The 22,861-nt window shown below is 31.7% G+C and overlaps 1 protein-coding gene across 1 annotated transcript in view; it reads right to left on the bottom strand.

The window, feature by feature from the left end:
- The window catches only part of LOC143068471 (uncharacterized), a 59,880-nt gene extending 41,037 nt beyond the window's left edge, over positions 1 to 18,843 (bottom strand). The window contains exons 1-6 of the mRNA XM_076242564.1: positions 18,605 to 18,843; positions 14,463 to 14,792; positions 13,259 to 13,352; positions 12,557 to 12,652; positions 11,483 to 11,754; positions 5,573 to 5,810 (exon numbers count right to left, since the gene is read on the bottom strand). Coding sequence (XP_076098679.1) covers positions 5,573 to 5,810; positions 11,483 to 11,754; positions 12,557 to 12,652; positions 13,259 to 13,352; positions 14,463 to 14,786 — 1,024 coding nt within the window. The 5' untranslated portion in view covers positions 14,787 to 14,792; positions 18,605 to 18,843. The remainder of the gene's footprint in view (positions 1 to 5,572; positions 5,811 to 11,482; positions 11,755 to 12,556; positions 12,653 to 13,258; positions 13,353 to 14,462; positions 14,793 to 18,604) is intronic.
- Positions 18,844 to 22,861: the final 4,018 nt, after the last annotated feature.

Below are 22,861 nucleotides of genomic sequence, written 5' to 3'. Positions count from 1 at the left end.
TTTCCCCGAGGGTATCACCAGCCCAGTAGTCAGCACTTCTGTGTTGACTTGAGTTATCATTGATATGTTCATAATTATAAAAGAGGGACGAAAGATACCAAAGGGACAGTCAAACTCATAAATCTAAAACAAACTGACAACGCCATGGCTAAAAATGAAAAAGACAAATAAACAACAGCACACACGACACAACATAGAAAACTAAAGAATAAACAACACGAACCCCACCAAAAAAACTAGGGGTGATCTCAGGTGCTCCGGAAGGGTAAGCAGATCCTGCTCCACGTGCGGCACCCGTCGTGTTGCTTATGTGATAACAAATCCGGTAAAAAGTCTAATTCGGTAGGTCACATTCAGGAAAGGGAAGGGGATTGTAGTTACGACGTAAGGAACATATCCGATATCATTTGTGATACGGTTCAGTCCGGAATGCGGTTCGATAAAATTGCTCCCCTTGTTTATTTCGCTCTCCTGTCAAATCATGTAATTTCGCTACCTCCAATGGTAGACGCTACAACGATGAGTGTCGTCAAGAAAGGTACGATTAAAGGAATCAGCTAGGAATTAGACGATCACCATTGGTATAGGTGAGTTGTTTAATAGTTGTTGCTTTGTGATAAATGCATGTTTTGGATTAATTGATAATCAGGAATAGCTGGAAAGGAAAGAAACGTGTTGCTACGTGAACCCGGAAAGGCCGGACGAATTTAAAAAATAAAATCTAGAGACGATCGTTCTGAGTGTGCCATCTACACATTTAAACGTGTACACAAGCACAATATTCCCTATCTATGTAATGTGTTTTCATAATTATGTGATATAGAGCAAAAAAAGGTAGCAGTTTTTTGTGTCTTGTTGTTAAGCATTTCCAGGGGAGATAATGTTATTTTTCACGGTGTGTTTGATAGGTTTGTTACATTGTAACATTATTTAATACACACTCAGAAAGTGGATTAAAATAGCCTCCCACACTAAATTAACTGAATTTTAATTATTATATTTACCGTAATGCTATTATATAAACTTCGGAGGTTCATATCACTTATATTCAACGTGTGTATATCGGATTTTTTTACTATTGATGTTGAACGGTTCATAGTAAAAAAAAAATCCGATAAAACCGTTGAATGTAAATGATATGAACCTCAGAAGTGTTATATATTGTCCTTTAATATAAGACCGGAGGTTCATATCATTAACATTCAACATTTTTTATCGAATGTTTGTTATTAACTATCAATGTTCAACGGTTCAACGGTTCAACATTGGTAGTTAAAAAAATCCGATAAAAATGAACGGTTCAACATTGATAGTAAAAAACAATCCGATAAACATGTTGAATCTTAAAGATATGAAACTCTGAAGCCTTACATTATAGGACTATCGTTTATTAGTTCTTTATCCTAACTAAATGTTGTTTTTTTGTGGTGTATATTAAAAAAAAGGGAGGGGCTTTTAAAACACCAAAATACCTTACAAATTTCAGGATTCGACACTAACGCATCCTACAATATTTGTTTACAGAATGAGAATTGAATTCCGATCCGTTTGTACGGGGAACATGTGGTTGCAACCCCCTCTTTAATTGCCTGTTCGATTTTTTTTTTTGCAGTGTCGAAAAGGGAGATAGACAGCAGTTTGTTTTATCAAGAAGTTATGTACGTTCTGCTGTACATTTGACAGTCAGTAATTATTCTGAAGTACACATGTCGACCAGAGGCATGGAACAGAGAGTAGAGGTTTTAAAGTACCAGATGCTTATCTGAGATTCCAATTTAAACTAAAGAAAGCAATATATAAAGATATGTAGGAGAAATAATCTATATGAATAAAGTTATGTCACAAAAGGAACTTGTTTTTTTTATATACAGAATTTGTCAAACGTCTCCATAACAGAAGAGATGTGAATGCATCCTTCATAGTTTTGTAATACTAATGGTAATAATTTATATAATTTCTGAGATGATATAGCAGTGCTATTGGTTTCCCCTTTCTCCTTCTTCAAAGAACTTGATCATCTAAACTCTTTCTTTTTTTAAAAATTGGAGCCCTGTTCAAGAACAGTTAAAAGAGCATATGCTTAATTTTCGTTATCTTTTAGAATCATTTTTTTTTTAATAAAACAGGTTGTACATTCTACATAAAATATGCCAGTCAACCGCAAATGTTAACACCCAAAAAAGGTCTTTAGTATATTCATTTTTCAACTTACAAAATATGCCAAAGGTTTAAGCATGACAAACATTACTCTTGTACAAAACTGTAACAGATTATCAAAGACTATCTAGTAAGTACAATTTTAACCCAAGCCGCTGCTCTTTTAAGCACCGTCTTAGCAACGACTTGGTTGATTGTAAGAGTTCGGTGCAGAGACTGAAGACTTGAGACAATAACATGGAGATAAGTATGTATAAGAACAACGTTTTCAAGAATATAGGCGGGGGGGGGGGGGGGGGCTTTCGTCGGGGAAATATGTTTAATTAAACATAGGGAATCACTGGAGCAATACTGGAGCGAGCTCCCCTTAGCTCAGTCTTAATTCCTTGTTCATGGATTGTTTCCTGGCTTGCTTTAGTAGAGTATTGTCTGCATGTTTCACACTCGAGTAATATATATACGCATGTGCAGTACATGAAATATGAAGACACCGGTGTACTACTATAGTACTTGACTTGTTATAGTGAGCAAGTATGAGAAAAATAGAGTGAGCCACCGTATACGGTAAAAATTAATATAAGGGAACTTTGATATTCTTGAAAACTAGGGAGAGGTGTTTGAGAAAATTGAGTCTAATGTAAAACGGTTAAATAAGTAAAGACTCTTAATGTCTTGCAAATTTTCGACTGTAACAACAACTAATAAGAAAAGAAAAAGATATAAATATAAATAGTAAATTCAAATCGTATGAATAATATTGGCGAACAAAAAAAGTATCACATTATGTCGCCGGACAATTGTAAGATGCTATAAAATAGACTAAAAATGTATCGAAAATATAGCACAAAAGAAATCATGAAATAACTCGGTGCACAGTGGCGGATCCAGAAATTTTCATAAGTGGGGGCCCACTGACTGACCTAAGAGGGGGCCCGCTCCAGTCACGCTTCAGTAATTCCCTATATAAGCAACCAATTTTTTTCTCAAAAAGGGGGGGCCCGGGCCCCCTGGGCCACCCCCCTAAATCCGCCACTGGTGCAATCCCAATTTAAGATGCAAACACATCAAAAGAAAAACAAAATCACATCATATCTCCACATGACACAAAACAAAAACCAACTGCAATCAACAAATAAGACGCAAAAAATAAAAAAAAATCCATTCGCGGGCAACTACCGACTTATTATACTGTATGATCGAACACAAACATAGATCCCGCTAACATGTTTAACCCCGCCACATTATTTATGTATGTGCCTGTCCCAAGTCAGGAGCCTGTAATTCAGTGGTTGTTGTTTGTTTATGTGTTACATATTTGTTTTTCGTTCATTTTTTTTTATATAAATAAGGCCGTTAGTTTTCTCGTTTGAATTGTTTTACTTTGTTATAGCTGAGCCTTTTATAGCTGACTATGCGGTATGGGCTTTGCTCATTGTTGAAGGCCGTACGGTGAATATGACACCAACGAAATAAGACGCAAACTAAATTACAAGAAATTGCAAGATAAATAAATGACGTATAAAAAATAATTCCGAACGACAATTGGTTAACACAAACAAAAGGAGTACAACGATATAAATTTATGCTACCCCAAAAACTCAACTTCACAATGGTCAACCAATCCGGGTTACTGTATAACTAAGGTGTAACAAAACTTTTTTAAATAATACAGAAATTATGACTGTCGGTGTAATTGTAATTGTTAAAGAAAAAAACATGTCAAACATGCAAATATTATTTAAAAAAATTAGTTTTAATCACTTAAAAGTCATGTGATGTTACATATATAGGACGGGTGTGTTCGATTCAAAAAATAATTAACAAAACCCCGTCATATAACATCCAACTTTGAAATTGCGTCCAAATGTCAAATTTAGGTGTGCCACTTTGGGAATGGTCTTAAACGATTGGCAATTCATTTCTCAATTTTTGTAATTTTTCCCAGATTTTTTCTATGTCTAGCAAAAAAAAGTAGCAGTTTATAAGGAGACCCCCTAAATGACGTAACAGCTTGACTTATGGTCGTTTTGAAAACGATTGTTTGCAAGTTGCATTGTCAACAATTGTACAATATTAAAATTAAACAACGTGAATGCAAATATTTATAATGACTTTACGGAAAGTAACTTTTGTGACATCTTGACAACCGTATACAAAGTTCATTTCACTTTTCTACCTTCTAAACACAAGAGGTCGAATTCTTTTGATCTATTTAAACCGCATATCGGACTGGGTTATTCCATAACGGTCAACCAACTCGTGATGGCGTCCGTAAAATTTACGAAGGGATGATTTCAACTTCAGCATTTGGAACTCTTGGTTTAGTAGCTTCCTTGTGAGCAGCAACCCTCTATCAAGAAAATCATGATAGGAAATGCAAGCACGGGAATATCGTATCAATTGGGAGATATATAAATAAGAAGTGCTGACTAGAGTTATCATTGATATGTTTATAATTATAAATTAATTGTTAACAAAACTTTGAATTTTTAAATACTTAGGCTTTTCTACCTTAGGAATAGATTACATTAGCTGTATTTTGAAAAAACTTTTAGGAATTTTTGGTCTTCAATGCTCTCCAACTTCGTACCTTATTTGACCTTTTAACATTTGATTTGAGTGTCACTAATGAGTCTTTTATAGACGAAATGCGCGTCTGGCGTAATTATAAAATTTCATTCCTGGTGCCCGGTATCTATGATGAGTTTATCTACTACTACACCATGGCTCCCCTAGAACAGTAAGTCATATGCACCAACATTTTAACTTTATCTGTGTTTTGTGGTAATAAACATTGTGTAAAAGTTTCATGACATTTGTTTGAGACAAACTTAAGTTAGAGAAAAGAACAAAAATTCAGCAATGTTTCAATTTGAAAAGGAGCACAACTCTAGAATTGTTAAAGTGAGGCTACCAAATTTCCAACTTAATTTGTGTTTATCTGTGTTTTGTGTATAAGTTTAATAACATTGGTTGAGGCAAGCTAAAAAGTTAGAGAATAAAAATCAATTATTGGACGTATGCACGAACAAATGAACAGAGAGGAGGCAAGCTAAAGTTAGAGAATGGAAACCAATTATGGGACGTATGCACGAACAAACTAACAGAGGGACGTATAGACAAACAAGAGTGAAACTTTATGCCTCCTCCACTACGATGGGGACATTAAACTAAAATCTTGAATGTGTATGCTGTTTATCACTTTTGAACTCTTAAGATAGTAAATGCTTCATTATCTTTTATTCCTTACACATCTGAAAAATGGAAAACTATCAATTAATAGTTAATTGAAGAATTTTGTGAAACTGAGTGTTTTCAATTAAAATAAATTGCTACATTTCAAAAGTAGGGATGGAGTTGAATTGTATGCTCAACAAGTTACATGTACATCTATCTTTCACTAAAAATTGTTTACCATTATATAGTAAGATTCTAGCCTTTTCTCTGCAATCATTGAAATGGTTCAATACAGAGTTGAGGGTATAATAGAATCTAGCTAGCTGTAGTTTCTTATCTCCAGATGTAAAAGATGTAGAGGCTCGTTCTCCTTCCAGGTGACGATGACTTGGCAGTTCAAAAGATGCCAAATGATTATCTTCCATGTTTTTCATAGTGTTCAAGACATAAGGGTATTCACAGGTAAAGTAATATGTCTGAAAAATTTAAATATATGGTAACATCTGAAAAATCAAAGTACTGAGCCTACTGAACACGGAATGACCGCGTTCTTGTGAATGGTGAAATGCTCTTGTCTCAGAAAAAAAAATCACATTTATATACCTGAAAGTGACGTTAATGTACAGATATATATTTTTTTTCTAGGACAAGTTCGTGTGAGAATGATAAATTAACGACAGGGAATTTATCCTCACCGTAATGATTATAATATTGTAGTGATACAAATCAGTATACTCGGGTTTATTGTTTCATATTATATTAACACTTGTATATTACACTTACATGTACATACAATTTTCATGCATTGGAATATAATTTTATTTTGGATGTAACGCGTCTTCTGATTGACGTTATTTCGTATTCAGCCCATAGACATAATTTAGTCATGTGGACGTGACGCCATTGACGTTTTTTGTCGTGGTTTTCTACGGTTAAAAATGGAATTAAGAATTAAATTATAAGAAATGACTGTAATATTTGTTCTGTCTATTGGAAGTAACATAAAAAATGTGGAGCACACTGTAATAAATAACCCGTTACGCGCGTTATTCAGTGTGCACCAAATTTTTTTTTATGTTATTTCTTCATAGACAGAAAAAATATTACAGTCATTCCTTAAATCATTCTATTCTACTATATTAAAAATAGTGCAGTGAAAGTGTATGGTGGACAAGTCACTCTTCTGTAATAATTCGATTTTTCTAATAGAATGGATTTGAGTAGGCATTCGTAATTTCATGCAAAAAATGTTTAATCATCCATACAGAGTTATCGTTTCTTAAGCTGCAAATGTTCTTTAGATATTCTTCCGCATGCGAGTGCATAGATATTAATGATTTTTCACTTATATGTATATATATATATCACAAAACGTATATGTATATATACATCACAAAACTTTGTAATATATTATTAATTTATCTTCTTTAAAAAGTATTTGATGAGTATTCATTGAAGAAATGAATTTATTACAAGCGATAAGGAATCTAAGTTTGCACTTGATGATTTTAACGTATTCATCATGTTTATTGATCGGTTAAAAACCCAAAACGAATATTACATAATGGAAATCTAGGCGATAGCAATACACTGGTATGTCTTCACGGTCATCCGCTGTAAAAATGATAGTCATTCGGTCCTGTTTATTTTAAGTACACAGAAGTGATCTTCCGATGAGAATTTTATGCAAAAATATAAAGGTTAGATATATAAATGTAAAAATCTGTATAATGAAATCTGGTGAAAAGACAAGAAGTAAAAGAGGTAGCTGAAAACAAAACTAAGAAAGTAAAAACTCAGCAATTTTTCCATTTTTAAAGGGGATAAAAGATACTAGAGGGACAGTCAAACTCATAAATCGAAAATAAACTGACAACACCATGGCTAAAAATGAAAAAAAAGACAAACAGTCAAACAATATAGTACACATGACACAACATAGAAAACTAAAGAATAAACAACACGAACCCCAGGTATCTATGAAGAGTTTATTCACAACCACTGGGTCGATGCTACTGCTGGTGGAGATTAATTTGGTAGATCGGTTAAAAACCCAAAACCAATATTACATAATGGAAATCTAGGCGATAGCAATACACTGGGATGCCCTCACGGTCATCCGCTTTAAAAAATGGTAGTCCTTTGCCCTCTGATGTAAAGGAGCATATAACTCTAGAATAGTAAAAGTGACAGAATTCAAAAATTCAAACTAGATTTGTGTTTTGTGGTAATGAGCATTGTGTATAAGTGGTGTTTACATGAATATCAATTATATGGTCATTTCTATAAATTTACAGTTTGAAAAGGTATGAATTATTCGAAATACTAAGGGTCTTTTTTTTATCCCAGTCATAGATTACCTTAGCAGTTTGTCGGTACAATTTCTTTGAAAATTGGGTCTTCAGCTCTTCAACTTAATACTTGTTTGGCTTTCTATCTCAATATGTCACTGATGAGTCTTATGCAGACGAAACGCACGTCTGGCGTACTGGTATCAAATTATTAGCCTTGTACCTTTGATAACTATCCTAACATTTGGTTGATGCAAACTTAAGTTAGACAACAGAAACACACAATTCAGCAATTTTTCAATTTGTAAAGTGTCTAAAATGACAAAAGCAATGCTAATAAAATTGAAAAAAAAAAATGTTCTGTGTTTTTTGGTAATAAGCATTGTTCATGAGTTCTATAACATTTAGTTGAGGCAAAATTAAGTGGGAGGATGGAAACTAAATACATGTACAGATATACAGTTGTAGAGTGACTGTGATATGGACTTATATACAAAATTTAAACTTAATGCCCCTTCCACTTCAGCAGATAATAAAATACAAACAACAACCTTCCCTTAATTAAAACAGCTGGTCAGGAGGGCATTCTCCCATAACTACTGCTGAATATAAAATAAAAATGTTTGTAACATAGAATAATGTCCCCATTAAATATTGTCCACTGAAGAAAATTTCAAAGACAATGTTAAATAAGGAAATACTGTCCAGAACAATATTTCAGTTTATCACATTTCTGGTAAATTAGTGACATTATAATATGGTGTACCCATTCAGATGGTGACACGCTATGGATCTATAAGCTGTCAGTAGGATTCATATGGGGTTCATGACGTCAAGTCTTACTTTTAATGGTGACATTACCTAATATTATTGTATTTCATTTTTGATTTTTATCCAAACTTGGCCTGAAAAGTTCTCTGTGTGATGAATTTGTTATATGGTTCACTACTGACCCCCTACCAGTTCATAGAGCGTGAGTAAAATCCATAGGGGATTCAGCCTACAACCCCTCCCCTATCATCATCATGAGAAATTTTGCCCTACTCTGAACATTTTATCATTGATACATTGATATAAATGATACATAACCATGAATTATTGTCTAGAGGACAATACAGCATTCAACAGTATTTTTCTTTTCATTTTAACACTGCATCTAAGGTTCTCTATTGCCTGATTATGTCTAAATGTCTAAAATATTTTGGTGATATTGTTACAATTCAATTGTTTCTCCAATTTTCTTGAATTTTTTAATACATGATTGAATTGATGTAAAGCTTGGAATTCTAAATGTAACATAGTAAATTAGATGAGCCATGTGTTTCAAGAAATAAAATTTTTTTTAATCAGAATCATGAAATTAGGGGCCAAGGATTTAATAAAAACAAAGCTTTTTTGTCACTTAAAACACATTAAAGAATTAAATGCTTCTTTTTGTAAATTCATTGGGGTGTAAAAGCGTTGACCGAAGTACATTTTGTATGAAGCGCGGAAGCGCTTCATTCTAAAAATGTGCACACGGTCAACGCTTTTACAACCCTATGAAGTTACAAAAAGAAGCCTTCAATACTTATAATTACATTTTTTAGCTATGATCATCAGTGATCATGAAAACACGAATTTTATAATTGTTTTATCTAATTCACCTGTGCACTTTATTGTGGGACCACGTGTTATCATGAATGAAAAGTTTTATTGAATGATGCAATTGCTTAAAGAATAACATGTTATGTGCAGTTAGCCAATCAGAATAAAGTATTATAATGAAACATACATTTAATGTAATTATTACTTGTTAAATTAAACTTGGTTGTTTATAAAAATATCAACCTTTTTTTATTGTCATCTGATTTTGTACACAAAATTTTCTTTTTACAGATTCTTGGCTCCATCAAATTTGTTTCCAGTAACCTAGCTCAAGTCCATTATAACATTATTTCATTTTCCCCAGCTTAAATTAACTTCCCTAATATTCATTACAGTTGAATTAGCATAAAAGAAGTTCTTTTCTTTTTCTTACAATCTTATAATCCAAGTTTTTTTTGTGTTTTTTATGAGAATCGATCTGTTCTGAATTTATTTAAAGTTTAGGCTGTAAATTCTTCAAAAAAATTTGAACAGTAAATTCGTTAATTGCATTTAATTTTCCAAAACGACTTGGGCAAATCTACATCATGTACTCAACTTGCTGAGTTGACTTAGAAAGTACAAAATTTTGTTTTGCAAATATGGCCATTATTTTATCTTAACATAAATGAACTAACCAGCACAATACAGAATAATTTTAAATTTGTGCATTGAAGTATTATACATACCTTATAAAATATAAATGCATTAGATCAAGAAATATAAATGAATAACACAAAGTTTTTTTGATTTAATGACGGCCCGGTAATTATGTTATAAAATATGCCTTTTTCATAGAAAGGAAGAAAAAAAAATTTATTCAGTTTTCAACCCATATTTGATATTTCCTTTAAGGAAACACAGATGACAGAATTTTGTTTGGTGATAACCTTGATAAGGGAATGCAAGACGAGAAGAGGATGACAAAACTGCAATAAGCGTATCAATAAAAAAAAATCAGAACCATGCTAGGTTCCATCTATTTGCAGATTATACATGTAAACAATCAAAGAAACCCAGAGGTTCGGTCATTAGCCTCAAATTCAGACCTATTAAAAACCCACAAGAGTCAATGCTATTTCCAAAAGCATTGACTCTTGGTAATAATATTAAGGTAAATGAAATATTGAAAAAAAAATTATAAAGCAAATATTCCATTTGCCAACTACACACATCTAACATAGGTTGTTTACCTTTGCCAATTAAAACTGGTTCTATACTAGACAAAATGGGTTTCTGCCTATGCAAAGCATTATAAGTTCATACATATAAATTCTTTTTTGAAATAAAATGTGTTGCCAAGTGCAGCCTCATATGACCTCAGAGGTCAAACAATGAACAATTAAAGAAACTTTTGGACTAAATGTCAAGTTTGGTACTGTCTGAATTTGGATTGTGATCAAGTTTTTGACATAATTAAATATAGGTTTCTGACACAAAATAGATGTGGTAAAAAATCTTTAAAATTTGAAATGGGACATTTAATTTACCTGATCTGATATTCAAAATCTAACAACATGGTTAGATTCAGCATATTAAAAAAAACACCAAACATTTGATTTTAGTTGAAATCAAACAAAGTTTAAATCTGGACCCCTTAAACCTTAATATGGACTAATTTGCAAACAGGACCCAAAACAGAAAATATAAATGCACAATAAGATTCAGCATATGATACAGCCACAATAATAAAACCAAGTATAACTTTTGATCCTTTTGACCATAATGCAGACCAATTTAAAAATGAGGTCCAATATCCAAAATAGTAATACAAGGTTAGAACCCCACACAATTAAAAACTTCAAATTAATACCGTTGAAATTGGTTAAAAGATTATACCACGTAGCTAATACCCTAGTAATAAAATTTGGCAGAGGGAAACTAACACTAGAGAACATAAACTTATTTGGGAGTAACAGACAGAAATGCAAGATTAAAACGTAATGCCCCCTTCATCACAGGTGGCAATAAAAAAAGAGCTAATACCCCAGTAATAACATTTGGCAGAGGGAAACTAACACTAGAGAACATAAACTTATTTGGGAGGAACAGACAGAAATGCAAGATTAAAACGTAATGCCCCCTCCATCACAGGTGGCATAAAAAGAGTGGTATTTTATACCCCAGTGGAATTTTAAAAAGCAAAACTGGCTCTTGCAGAAAGTAATTAGAAAAGAACGCTTTTTAAACAAATGAATTTTTATATTGGTAATCAATACTTTGTCACCTACCTGATCACCATCTTTAATACTGAAAATATGTATATCTGCCTTTCTTTCATTTCCTGCTCGATCATAGTAAATGGTGTAAGTATGTTCTAATTTTATTTTTGTATCTTTCTTAGGCAAATCAGGCACACAAGAACAACTACTTGGTACCATTTCATACAATTTTAAAGACATATTCTTCTTGCCACTCTCTGGTAGACTTTTGTACCATTCTGATCCAGTTATCAGCTCCTCTAATCCTGGATGGCATTTTTTGGGATCATTATTTGTTCTGGCTACAAAACATATGATATAATTATAGGTTTATATGATCTGTTCATCCTATTTCGACTCTTCAAAATTTAAGAGTCTGTCCTAAATTGATACATTACTATAATTTAGTACATTATATATTGCCTTCCAAATACCAATTCAATTCCTAACATCACTGACGAGACATTAATTATTGAAATCCAGATATGATGTACTAATTTTAAACCTTTTGTATGCTGCATAACATCTTTTCTGCAACTGTTATGTTTTCTGTTTGGTATTAAATTGATAATTAAGATCCATTTTGTTACATCTGTTGATTCGTTTATTTTACAATCGCCAATGGCAGTCAGCAGAGTTTAAGAACACCAGTTGTTTGACCTGCTTGTCAAATGCGTTTTGTTATTTGGTCTTTTGAAAAAATGTTGCTTGCGCTGTATTTAGACCCCTCTACAAAGAAATTTGATTTGCATGCATACGTATAAAAATACCAATTAGAATATAGTCCTTATAGCTTTCATCAAAGACTTATTTCCCTGAGTGCAAAGATATACACAAAATATGATTTTGTACATGTTTTTCAAAACAATTACAATGCTCTGTAGTTTTGAAGACACATTTTTAATGTGTTGCATATTAACCATATATACTAAAACTTTAAGTGAACTTTTTTTCAAATAATTGTTTAAGCTGTTTCTGAAGTGTTGAAAGGTAGATATTTTGAAATTTAGAATTAATCCTTTGTTGAAAGGTTTCAATCTTAACATTCTGAAACATCCATTCATTATTGCATGGTCTGTTCTAAATCCTTTTTATTCTACTGACCTGGCAAAACATACTGCAAATATCCAGAATAATGTGACCACACTAAACCATGAGCCACATTGCCAGCTGGCATTACATTCATAATGAATATATTCTCTGTAATATGAAAGAAAAAAAACAGTATGCAAAAGCTACAAAAAACGGTTCCAGGTTAACAATTGACTGCCTATTTCCAATCATATCTAAGAACCACAAAAAAGTGTAAAAAGCTCCATACAATAGTGCCAAAATTTCAAAGCCTTAAAAAATTACAGTATTTAAGGCTGTTCACTGGTAAGTTTCAAAGTTACAATGTTCCAAATTGTTGATATAAATATAATGAAATACATTAGCTTTATAGAAGTAAAATTATGACTAAAAAAAGTCGTCTTGCATCTTTGCTTTTTAAAGATAAAAGAGATGAAAATTTAAGGAGATTTTAGGTATGGCAAAGCAAATAGGTTTGCACAAATGCATACCGTTTATGGCTGTCTCTGACTAACCTATACTCACAAAGTGACAAACATTAACAAATTGATGATTTATTTATACATGTTATAGTCTCTAAATAAAATTCTAGTCTAGTTTTTTATGTTGTGTTTTGTATGGTAAGCCAAATGGGACGTCGTATATATGATGTCATGCAGACGTTTTACTTTATCATACAATACATATTAAATAAAAACATAAACAATTGAAATTACAAATTCAAACAAAACAAACCTTTGATCCCCTGTGCAGCTTCGGCTATCCAATCATCTTTATTGTGTGTAAAGTATATCTTTGGTGCCTCTTGCAGCACGGCAATATGAGGAAGCTGAAAATGCAATTCAGATTCTTTACATGATGCAATGATCTGGTTCCAACAGTAAATTGAACATGACGTCTTCTCTTTAAATTAAAAGCAGGTTTGTGTGATTTGTTACTACTATAAATTCAGACATTTTTGTGTGGCATTTAATATTGTGATTTTTTAAGAAAGTATTAAAGAAAGGACAAAAATGAGGAATAAGTTATTGTGATTTAAGTGAAATCTGCATACAGTTATGTGTATTTGATATCATTTGAAAGTACTGATATTATTGCGATACTTACCTTGTCGCCTTCTTCACATAAATAAAAACCTCACTGTTATTTTCAAATTAAGAGTTCAACAGTTACCAAAATATCCTTAAGATTTCAATTCATACCAAAATTACAAAAATATTTTGAAAGAAATAGCTATTCATAAACTAGTTATGTGAAATATGCAGGCTGAATTAGTGGTCATATACCACAAAGGGAAGGGAAATTTTGGGATTTGTTAGGGTTATTGTTACATGTACTTTAAAGAATTGTTAGGAAAAAAATAAATTTCAAGTCAATAAACTTGAGTTTCATTTCAAAACATTAAAATAAATATCTTTGATTTGTTTTATTATTGTTCAAAGAGAAATCCATTTATTTATATATTTTCAACTTTTTTAAAGTTTTTGAACCATCAATCCATCGATAAAGTATGTTGTCCCACACAATGGATTTTTGTTCTTTATCCACCATAATTGATACCCAAAAAAATAAATGGAGGTGAAATATGTTGTACCTTAGTTTGAGTACTTTCTGTATATTTGTTGGATTTTAAATCATAAGGGGTAGATAAAAGAAGAAGGATTTCAGGATAAAAAAGGTCAAAGTTTAGAGTCAAAATATGCTTTTCTCTGTTGTGAAGCTTTCATATTCAGTCATTATTAATGTTATCTTAAAAGTATGTCTATGTAAATCAGTGTCCTAGAGAATTAGAGTTTGAGTTGATGTTCATTTACATTAAATGCATTCTTTTATAATCTTGTCTTTTCTGTTTTTGTTTTAATGTAGTACTAGCTTTAGTGTTGTGGTCAAAGGTTTTAATATTAAGTTTTGAGTTGATGAACTAATTAAGAATTATTACCTCATCTTCACTCACATCATACAGCAAAAGTACTATGGACATTCGGTTAGTTTTCTGGATTTTTTCCATCCAGATTAGCAGTTCAAAAGTACACCAGTTACTTTTGAGGGAATTTTTTGTTATGAACATTAAAGCTTTATCGGTGTCATTCATGGTTTTTGTTATTTTAGGTAGAAACAGTTGACCTGGAATCAAACTGTCCTGCTGCACAACCTGTATACCATCAATACACTCTAAACTAGGAACCACTATAGAAGTTATGATCTCACGATCCTCAGCACAATTACTGTGTGAGATAAAAACTTTTACGCTATCTTCAGACATTGTCAACTGAAAAAAAAAGTTTTTACAGATAATCTATGACTAGCTTGACCAACAGATACAACACAATACCTGTTGCCTTTTCACAAAACATCTATGGCAGCAACGTATGGAATCTTTTTCCAGACAAACTTTTATTTCACCTTCCTCAAAAACAATCTTTTTTTTTGACAACAAGTTGAAAACAATTTTTTCTTTCAATTTTAGCATTACATAAATTTTTTATAGTGGCAGCTGAGAATGAAACAAAAAAACCATAGCCCCTAAAGATAATCAAATTGTTACTGCCTAACAATCAAATTTAATAGAAACATATTCTAAAATATTAATATAAATACAAAATACTGTATCCCTTAGCCTGTTAGCACTGAGGTTGTGAATTTGAATCCTACACGTTGCATGTGTGCTCTACTCCAAGATAAATTGACTAGAGTTAATTGTCAGTTTGTTTTTCTACCAAGGTCTACCAATAAATTTGACCACTACGAAAAAGCACAATAGTCCTGAAAGAGCTGTTATTCATGTAAACAATGTATAAAATATTTTGGATGAAATATGTTTTCTTATATTCAATTTACAGACCTAGACCTATGGGAGACAACTCCTGATCATTTTTTTTTTCAAACTTCATTGATTTTCTAGAAATTTTTTTCATTCTTCAAATAGGGATGTAATCTTTCAGAATGGGACATTTTAAAAGAAATTGTTGTTCATATTCAAATGTATTTTTACATAGTGGCTTTCGGTTTCTGCATTCAAATTTAATACCTACATACCTCCCAGTTTCAATGTTATGGTCATAACAGCCAGTTCTTAATCTTGTAGTTATTAAAATAAGACACAAAGGCACGTTTACTGAAATTACAATTTAAATAGTGTAATGGCATCATCAGTTTCACTCTACTTATGAGTTTTAAATGATCCAGGGTATCTTCCACCTACTTTTTTCCTTTGACCAAGGATAATTTCAAAATTGACATATTATATTCAAGCTCTCGAAACCTTTTTTTTCCTCGATGGTCATTAAAGACAATCTGCTGGTTCTCACTATTATTTCTATTGCAAAATACCAAAACAGTGCCAGTGCTTTGAAAAATTTTGGTGGACAAAACCTTCAGAATACTGCTCTTCAAGAACTCTGATTGTATGTTAAACTAAGATTTTAGTTTGTATTTTTATATGTTGGGTTGCTGTCATGATTGAAAGATACCCACATCTCTATTTATTAATAACAAGCATTCTGTGAGTATTGCATGGCTATACATAGTCCCCTATCGGTTAAAATTTTATTGTAATGAAACGAAATTCAAACCTGATCTATAAATTGTAATGGTGTAAACTACATAAGAGGGTGGTAAAGGGTTATTTTCGTGCAACATTTTCGGCCTTTATATTTACGGTTTTCGTGTTTTGACGTTTTATTTCTCGTGTTTGGTTTGACGTGCATGCTTCGTGTTTCCCATCATTTATTTTCCGTGTTTCGTTTTGGTACTCTTATTTACTCGTGCTTGTCCCACAATTGATTATTAAAAAGTAAACCAGGACTAAATTCAAAGTCAGTCCGGAGATTGTTTAAAAATATATGTACCCAGGATTTTAATGGCTATCAAATTATTACTATGGAAACTATGAATATGTTTTTCTTTCAAATCAGATACGACTAGCGATCGCTAACAGTTGATGTAAACAATATTTTATTACGGATAATACAAGTATATTTTATGAACACATTCACAAGTAGGATTCAGGAACAAGCATCAAGTGCTTATATTAGTCTGTCTCCGCTAAGAGTTGACCACAGGATCTTCATGTCAATTAATAATGACTGATTGATCTCCAAGAACAACTGAGTAATAACTTCTAGTACTATCTATAATACTAAAATTACGAGGTCCAATTTGTCAGCCGTCATCACGTAAAAACGACGAATCACAGAATTCAACTTTATATATAACTAATATAGTACAAAGGTGTAGATTAAAAATTACACCACTCCAGGCCCTTTTTGTTTTCCACGTAATTAATATTGCCAATAATTAAGAAGTTCCGGGTCGAGTCCGCTACCGATACCAATAGTATATTCACCTGTTACCTATTACCTTATCTGTACGTTCCGCATCTGACAGGCGCACCACCAAACGTTGTATTCAGGATTAATATGCTATATACACGGGTCATAACCACAGGGTTGACACTACTAAATTGTCAAATTGTTACCTATTGTAGTATTTTAATCAATAAGACTTTCTAAGATAACAATACGAATACTAAAAATCTGGACTAAAAATAAGGCGTATAGGTACAGTTTTCAATTTGTTAGTGGGCATGACGTAAAACAGCGAAGCAAATAATTCAACTTTATTTATAACTTATATAGGACAATGCTGTTGATTAAAAAATACTCCATTCCAGGACCTTTTGTTTTCCAAATAATTAATATTATTGTTTCAGTTCGACGGGTTCAAACAGAAAGACTTGAAAGCAGAGAAAAAATGTGTATCTTATAATCGGCATGACTTTATCAGATGACAATACTAATACTAAAATAAGGCTTGCGCATAGTTATATACTTTAATTCAGTCACGGACCCGTGATATCACGGGTGTGTTCTAGTTTATCTAAATATTAACAATTTAATTTCTCATGCTATAATCATTTTCCGTGCAACGTTTTTGCGATTTATATTTTACGTGTTTCCGTGTTTATCGTACTTGACTTGTAACTTGTAATGTTAAAACAATAAACCAAATATCAAATCAAAATCTTCAAGCATGAAGAAAAAGAAATCTAGAAAACTGATTTGCTAAACTGATGGCTGGACAGACAGACAGACAGATGGACAGAGTTCAAACCTAAAGTCCCCTTCGACTTCGTCGGTAGAGGACTAATAATATTTTAGAATCTTATTCTTATCATGAATCCTTTTATAGCTGTAGAAAGATTTCAAATATATGTAGCTCCTTAATTTCAACTTTTATTAAAAATGTGTTTATTAATTGCATTCGACTATGTATTTCCTAGCTGTAGTCCTAAAATATAAGACTTTGGAGTTTCATATCATCTACATTAAACGTTTTTTTATCGTATATCTTTTTTTTTTACTATCAATATTGAAACCAAAATTCAACATTGATTGTAAAAAAAAAAATATTTGATAAAAAACATTAATTTTGAATGTAAATGATATGAAACTCCAAAGTCTTATATGATAGGACTACATTTCCTGAGCTTTTACACAACTCTGAACACCTTAATGTACATATATAATACCAACTGGAATTTACACTAATCCATTTAAGCCACCCCATGTGTTTATAGAACTGATGTAATCATAATCTCAAAATGAGCAATCACCCTTTTAAATTGTCTTCTTGCAAAAATCTTAAAATAGAATCTATTAACTGTTTAAAGGATTTTCCATATATTTGAGCTTAGGCCCTTTAATCTCAGGAAGCAAGCGTAGACAAAATAAAATCTGCTGACAAATGATCTCTTGTTAATGATTTAATAAAATAAAGAAAAAATAAACTATTTCATGATAAAAAAAAAATATTGTAGGGGTGCACAATTTTCTCTATCAAAACAAAAGTAAAGTTCTGATTTTTGGGGTTTACCTATATCTTATTGTATCTTCTATAAAAATTCTCATAGCCCACAAAATACATTAAATGTATGAAATACTTCTGATCAGATCGATTTTTGTTTGACATAAAAGAATAAACAGTGTCAGTGAGTTCGACTAATTGATGGAACCTACAACTTTCTCTTTAAAAACGAAAGTAGAGTTTAAATTCTAACTTATATCTTTATAATTAACTTACCAAAAAGGTGAATTCTATGTCTTCTTTGGTATGCTCACTAAGTAGTTTATATATATGAAGCAACCTGTATATAGTAACAACGGAAAACTAATAACATCTGTATTTATGATCGGCAATGATGTCTTCCTTTTCCAAAACGAAAGTATAATATTGGCGGCTGCGTGTGTGCCTATACTCATTTGTGATTGGTTATCCAAATACAATTAACCTATTAAATAAATTATTTTTTAACTTTGTTTGTACGCGGTCAATCTTTTGAATAATACTACAAAATAAATATGACTAAACTCGGAGACACATCGTCAGTTTTGGCGGATTTAAAGGGGGTCACCTCACGCTTCCGCGCTTCATACAAAATGTACTTCGGTCAACGCTTTTACACTCCAATGAAGTTACAAAAAGAAGCATTCAATTCTTAAATGAATAATTACATCTTTGTATTACAGGTCTTACAGGTTTGTTTTAAATGTCAAATTAGACTGATTTTATGTTATTTATATGTTTTTATATTCGTTCAAAAGCTCCTTAGATCTTGTGTTGTATATTTGTACTAATGCCGAATCAAAATTAAGTGTTCTTATCTTATCCAATCTAATTAAAATTAAATCCTTTAATTGCTCCTTTTCTGATATGTCGCGCATGATGCGCGACATATCAGAACAGGAGCAGTTAAAGGATTTAATTTTCATAAGATTGTATCTTATCTTATTATATCTTAATATAAAATATTACAATGTTACATAAAGTTCAAATATGGGATATATAGAGAATAATACATGGCAAAATCCGTATCATATGTCGTATCATCCCGAGACATCAATATCAGTCCAAGGGCCTTTAGGCCCGAGGGATGATATTGGTCGAGGGTGATACGGCATGTGATACGGATTTTGCCATGTATTATACACTTTATCATATATTTCAACAGAAGAGTATTATATTATATGAACTGTTTTCTGATCCATAGCACTGGGTTACCTTCAGTTCTACTTTTGTCTTGTTACAAAGGCCTTAAAAGAACTGCTCAATTACTTATCCGAAGCACCTGGGTTACCTTACAATTTGCGTGCTGTTGTTTTAAAAATATTTTGTTTATTATTGTATTAATTTGTGTGTTTTGTATTTTTCATAGTTGCATTTAGTGTGCCAAAAAATATGAAAACTCGACGTTCGTGACGTCACATACCAAACAATGACGTCATTCAAAAATTTTACCTATTTTGAGGAAAAAAAATTTTAAGCAAAAAAAACAAGCCAAAACTGACTTTATGTAAAAAAAAAAAAAAAAAAAAAAAAAAAAAAAAAGTCGGGGTGTGATAAAGGGTATGCGATAAAGGGTAGGGGTGTGATAAAGGGTATGCGATAAAGGGTGCGCATCAAAGTTGCGCGATATGGATTAAACAGCAGGCTATTTATCACATATGCAAAACTACTGTATTTATTACTAAACATATGATAAATGTATATAGATATGACAGTATTGAAATGTGTATCAATGTTTGAACCTGTGCAATTGATATTGTTAAAACAATAAACCAAATATCAAATCATTCACTTCATCTCTCTCCGTTTAAATCCGCTCACAAACTACAACAAGCTGTAGTCTGAATCCCTAAATTTCCAGCAAAATTGCTACTGCAACATTTTGGTACCGCGAGGCGGATGTAGAATTGTAAAGTTATTTTTCTAGTTTGTAACTGAAATAAATTATATTTTGTAGAAAATTAATAAGAAATTGAGTAGACATTTGAGTCAGTGCTTGGTATAATTGTATATGGAAGTCCTAATTAAGCAGACTTTTTTTAAATAGTTACCTCTGGTTTTTTTTATTTTCATAGTTAGAGTTTGGTTCATTTGTAAATGTATATTCAGATATGATTAGGTTTGAAGAAAAACCTTGGGTCTTTGATAAAATAGTGTCACCATTAATATTACTGAATATTTTGTTCATTTTGAGATCGTTTCGATTTTTAATAAAAGGAATGAATTTGAAATAGCATGTCAGTTAACCATGATTTTGAGAGGTGATGATCAAACTGTTTCACGATTCTTAATACGGCCAGAGTTGTATGATTATGACTGCTTGAAAAATCATCTTATTCAATATATTTTATATTTCAACTGCAAATTTTCACTTTGAAGGAAAATGAAACAATTTCTAAATTTAGTCAGCGTTTTAAGATACTACAATATGGAGATGGCTAAAGTGGTCACGTTCAAGCGCACACGTAGTCTAGCTAGCTATGCAATATGAAGCTGCTCATTTTTTACTATTGGTGAGTCAGAAATATCAGATACTGTTCATAGTTTTGACATTTTGATAAATGTTTTGAAGAGACGGATTAAGTCAAGTATGAAACGTACACTAAGAAGTGTTTTTTGTTAATGTCATCATTTAGGTCATGTCAGATCTAAGTGTCCAAATATGTCTTCCAGAATTAAGTGTTATCTTCTGTGTAGTTTGAAGTGTAGACTGTTTGCTAAGTAGGAAGTGGTTTGTTTCGTGAGTTCTTGCTCGTATGTACTATACATTTCATATGTCTTTATTTAATGATTTACATGGTGCTTATTCAGTACATATTTGTTAGATCGAATAGATATTGATATTTTGAATTCATTGGTTAAAGATATTTATTAATATTTAAAATTAGTATTTGCATCGTCGCCAATCATTTGTAACTTTTTTTTTAAACTTATACATTTTTTATAACTGGTTTGGAATTATTAGGTTGAATTTTCTGATGACTGAAGTTCAGTCCAACCTAAAAAAGCTGTGCCTTTCCAAAACCCCATTCAAGGTTATTACATCTACCATGTGCTTTCTTAATACGGGCAATTATTAAGTCATCGAATGCTCCATTTCATTTTTGGGATTTCATGATAAGTTCTTTTATATTGCTTTCAATGGGATTTTTTTTTGGTTTCATTTACTTAGATATTAAGATACGGTAGCTCCTTTAGATATATTGCATTCATCGTCTCCGTTTACATCAGTTCATAAACTAGAACAACCTGTGGTCCGCATACCCAAATCTTCAGTAAAATTGCTCCTGTTTTCTTCGAAAGATATTCGATATAACATTATTGCAATTGTAAATAAACTCATACTAGATACCAGGCTTAAAATTTTGTCTGCCAGTTACGTTTGTAAGCAAAAGACTCAACAGTGACTATTGTTAAATCAGTCAAGATAGTAAGGCAACAAAAAAAGACTAAAAGACGAAAGTGAAGAGTATTCAAGACCAAAATATCCAAAACTTTTTGCCTTATACAGCTAAGATCATTTCGAAATATCAAAATAGAGATCTAGTAAACCACAACATAAAGAAGGTACAAAACAACCTGTTACTACAATAATGAATTAAAAGATTAAAATGATGGAACACTCATTTCAATATTTATTTCTAAAAAAAATAGCCAAATCAAACACATGTTTTCTGGGAGTACCCTTTACAATTACAAGAGCAATGTAAAAAAAAAACACATAATGCATGCATCTTGAGAGATCTTTTATTGTATATGACATCACCATGTGTTGTTTTTTTATTATCAAGAAAGCCATAATGATAGTTACTGGATAATTGAATAATACTGCATATGTGTCATTATGTCACTAAGAACACCCAGGATATGATGGTTACTATGCTTTTAATCAAACAAGGAAACTTTCTATGGTAGACACTCATCGAATCTTCTAAAACAAATGTGATTTTATTTTAATTTTTAAAAGAATCAACAGTGCAACTATATTGACTTACTTAAATTTATAATAGTAATAGTCTTATACATTATGTATGTATGTGCCTGTCCCAAGTCAGGAGCCTATAATTCAGTGGTTGTAGTTTGTTGATATGTTACATATTTGTTTTCGATAATTTTTTGTACATAAATAAGGTTGTTAATTTTCTTGTTTGAATTCTTTTACATTTGTCATTTCATGGCCTTTTATAGCTGACTTTGCGGTATGGGCTTTGATCATTGTTGAATGCCGTACTGTGACATATACTTGTTAATTTCTTTGTCATTTGGTCTTTTGTAGAGAGTTGTCTCATTGGCAATCATACCACATCTTCTTTTTTTTTATTTCTAGAACATGTCATGGAAATTCACAATGATAAATTTTGTTTTGGAATTGGTTATTGCGCAGTTATAAATGTAACATCTATAATTTTGATTTTTAGAGTATACAATTGGTTTTCCACATGTGTGCTTTTATGACAAAGGAGTAAATTACATATCTCTGCTATTATCATATTA

This window comes from Mytilus galloprovincialis, chromosome 3 (genome assembly GCF_965363235.1).
Source record: "Mytilus galloprovincialis chromosome 3, xbMytGall1.hap1.1, whole genome shotgun sequence".
Taxonomy (NCBI): Eukaryota; Metazoa; Mollusca; class Bivalvia; order Mytilida; family Mytilidae; genus Mytilus; species Mytilus galloprovincialis.
Note: the sequence above shows the minus strand (reverse complement) of the source record. Positions and strands in the feature narration are given on the sequence as shown.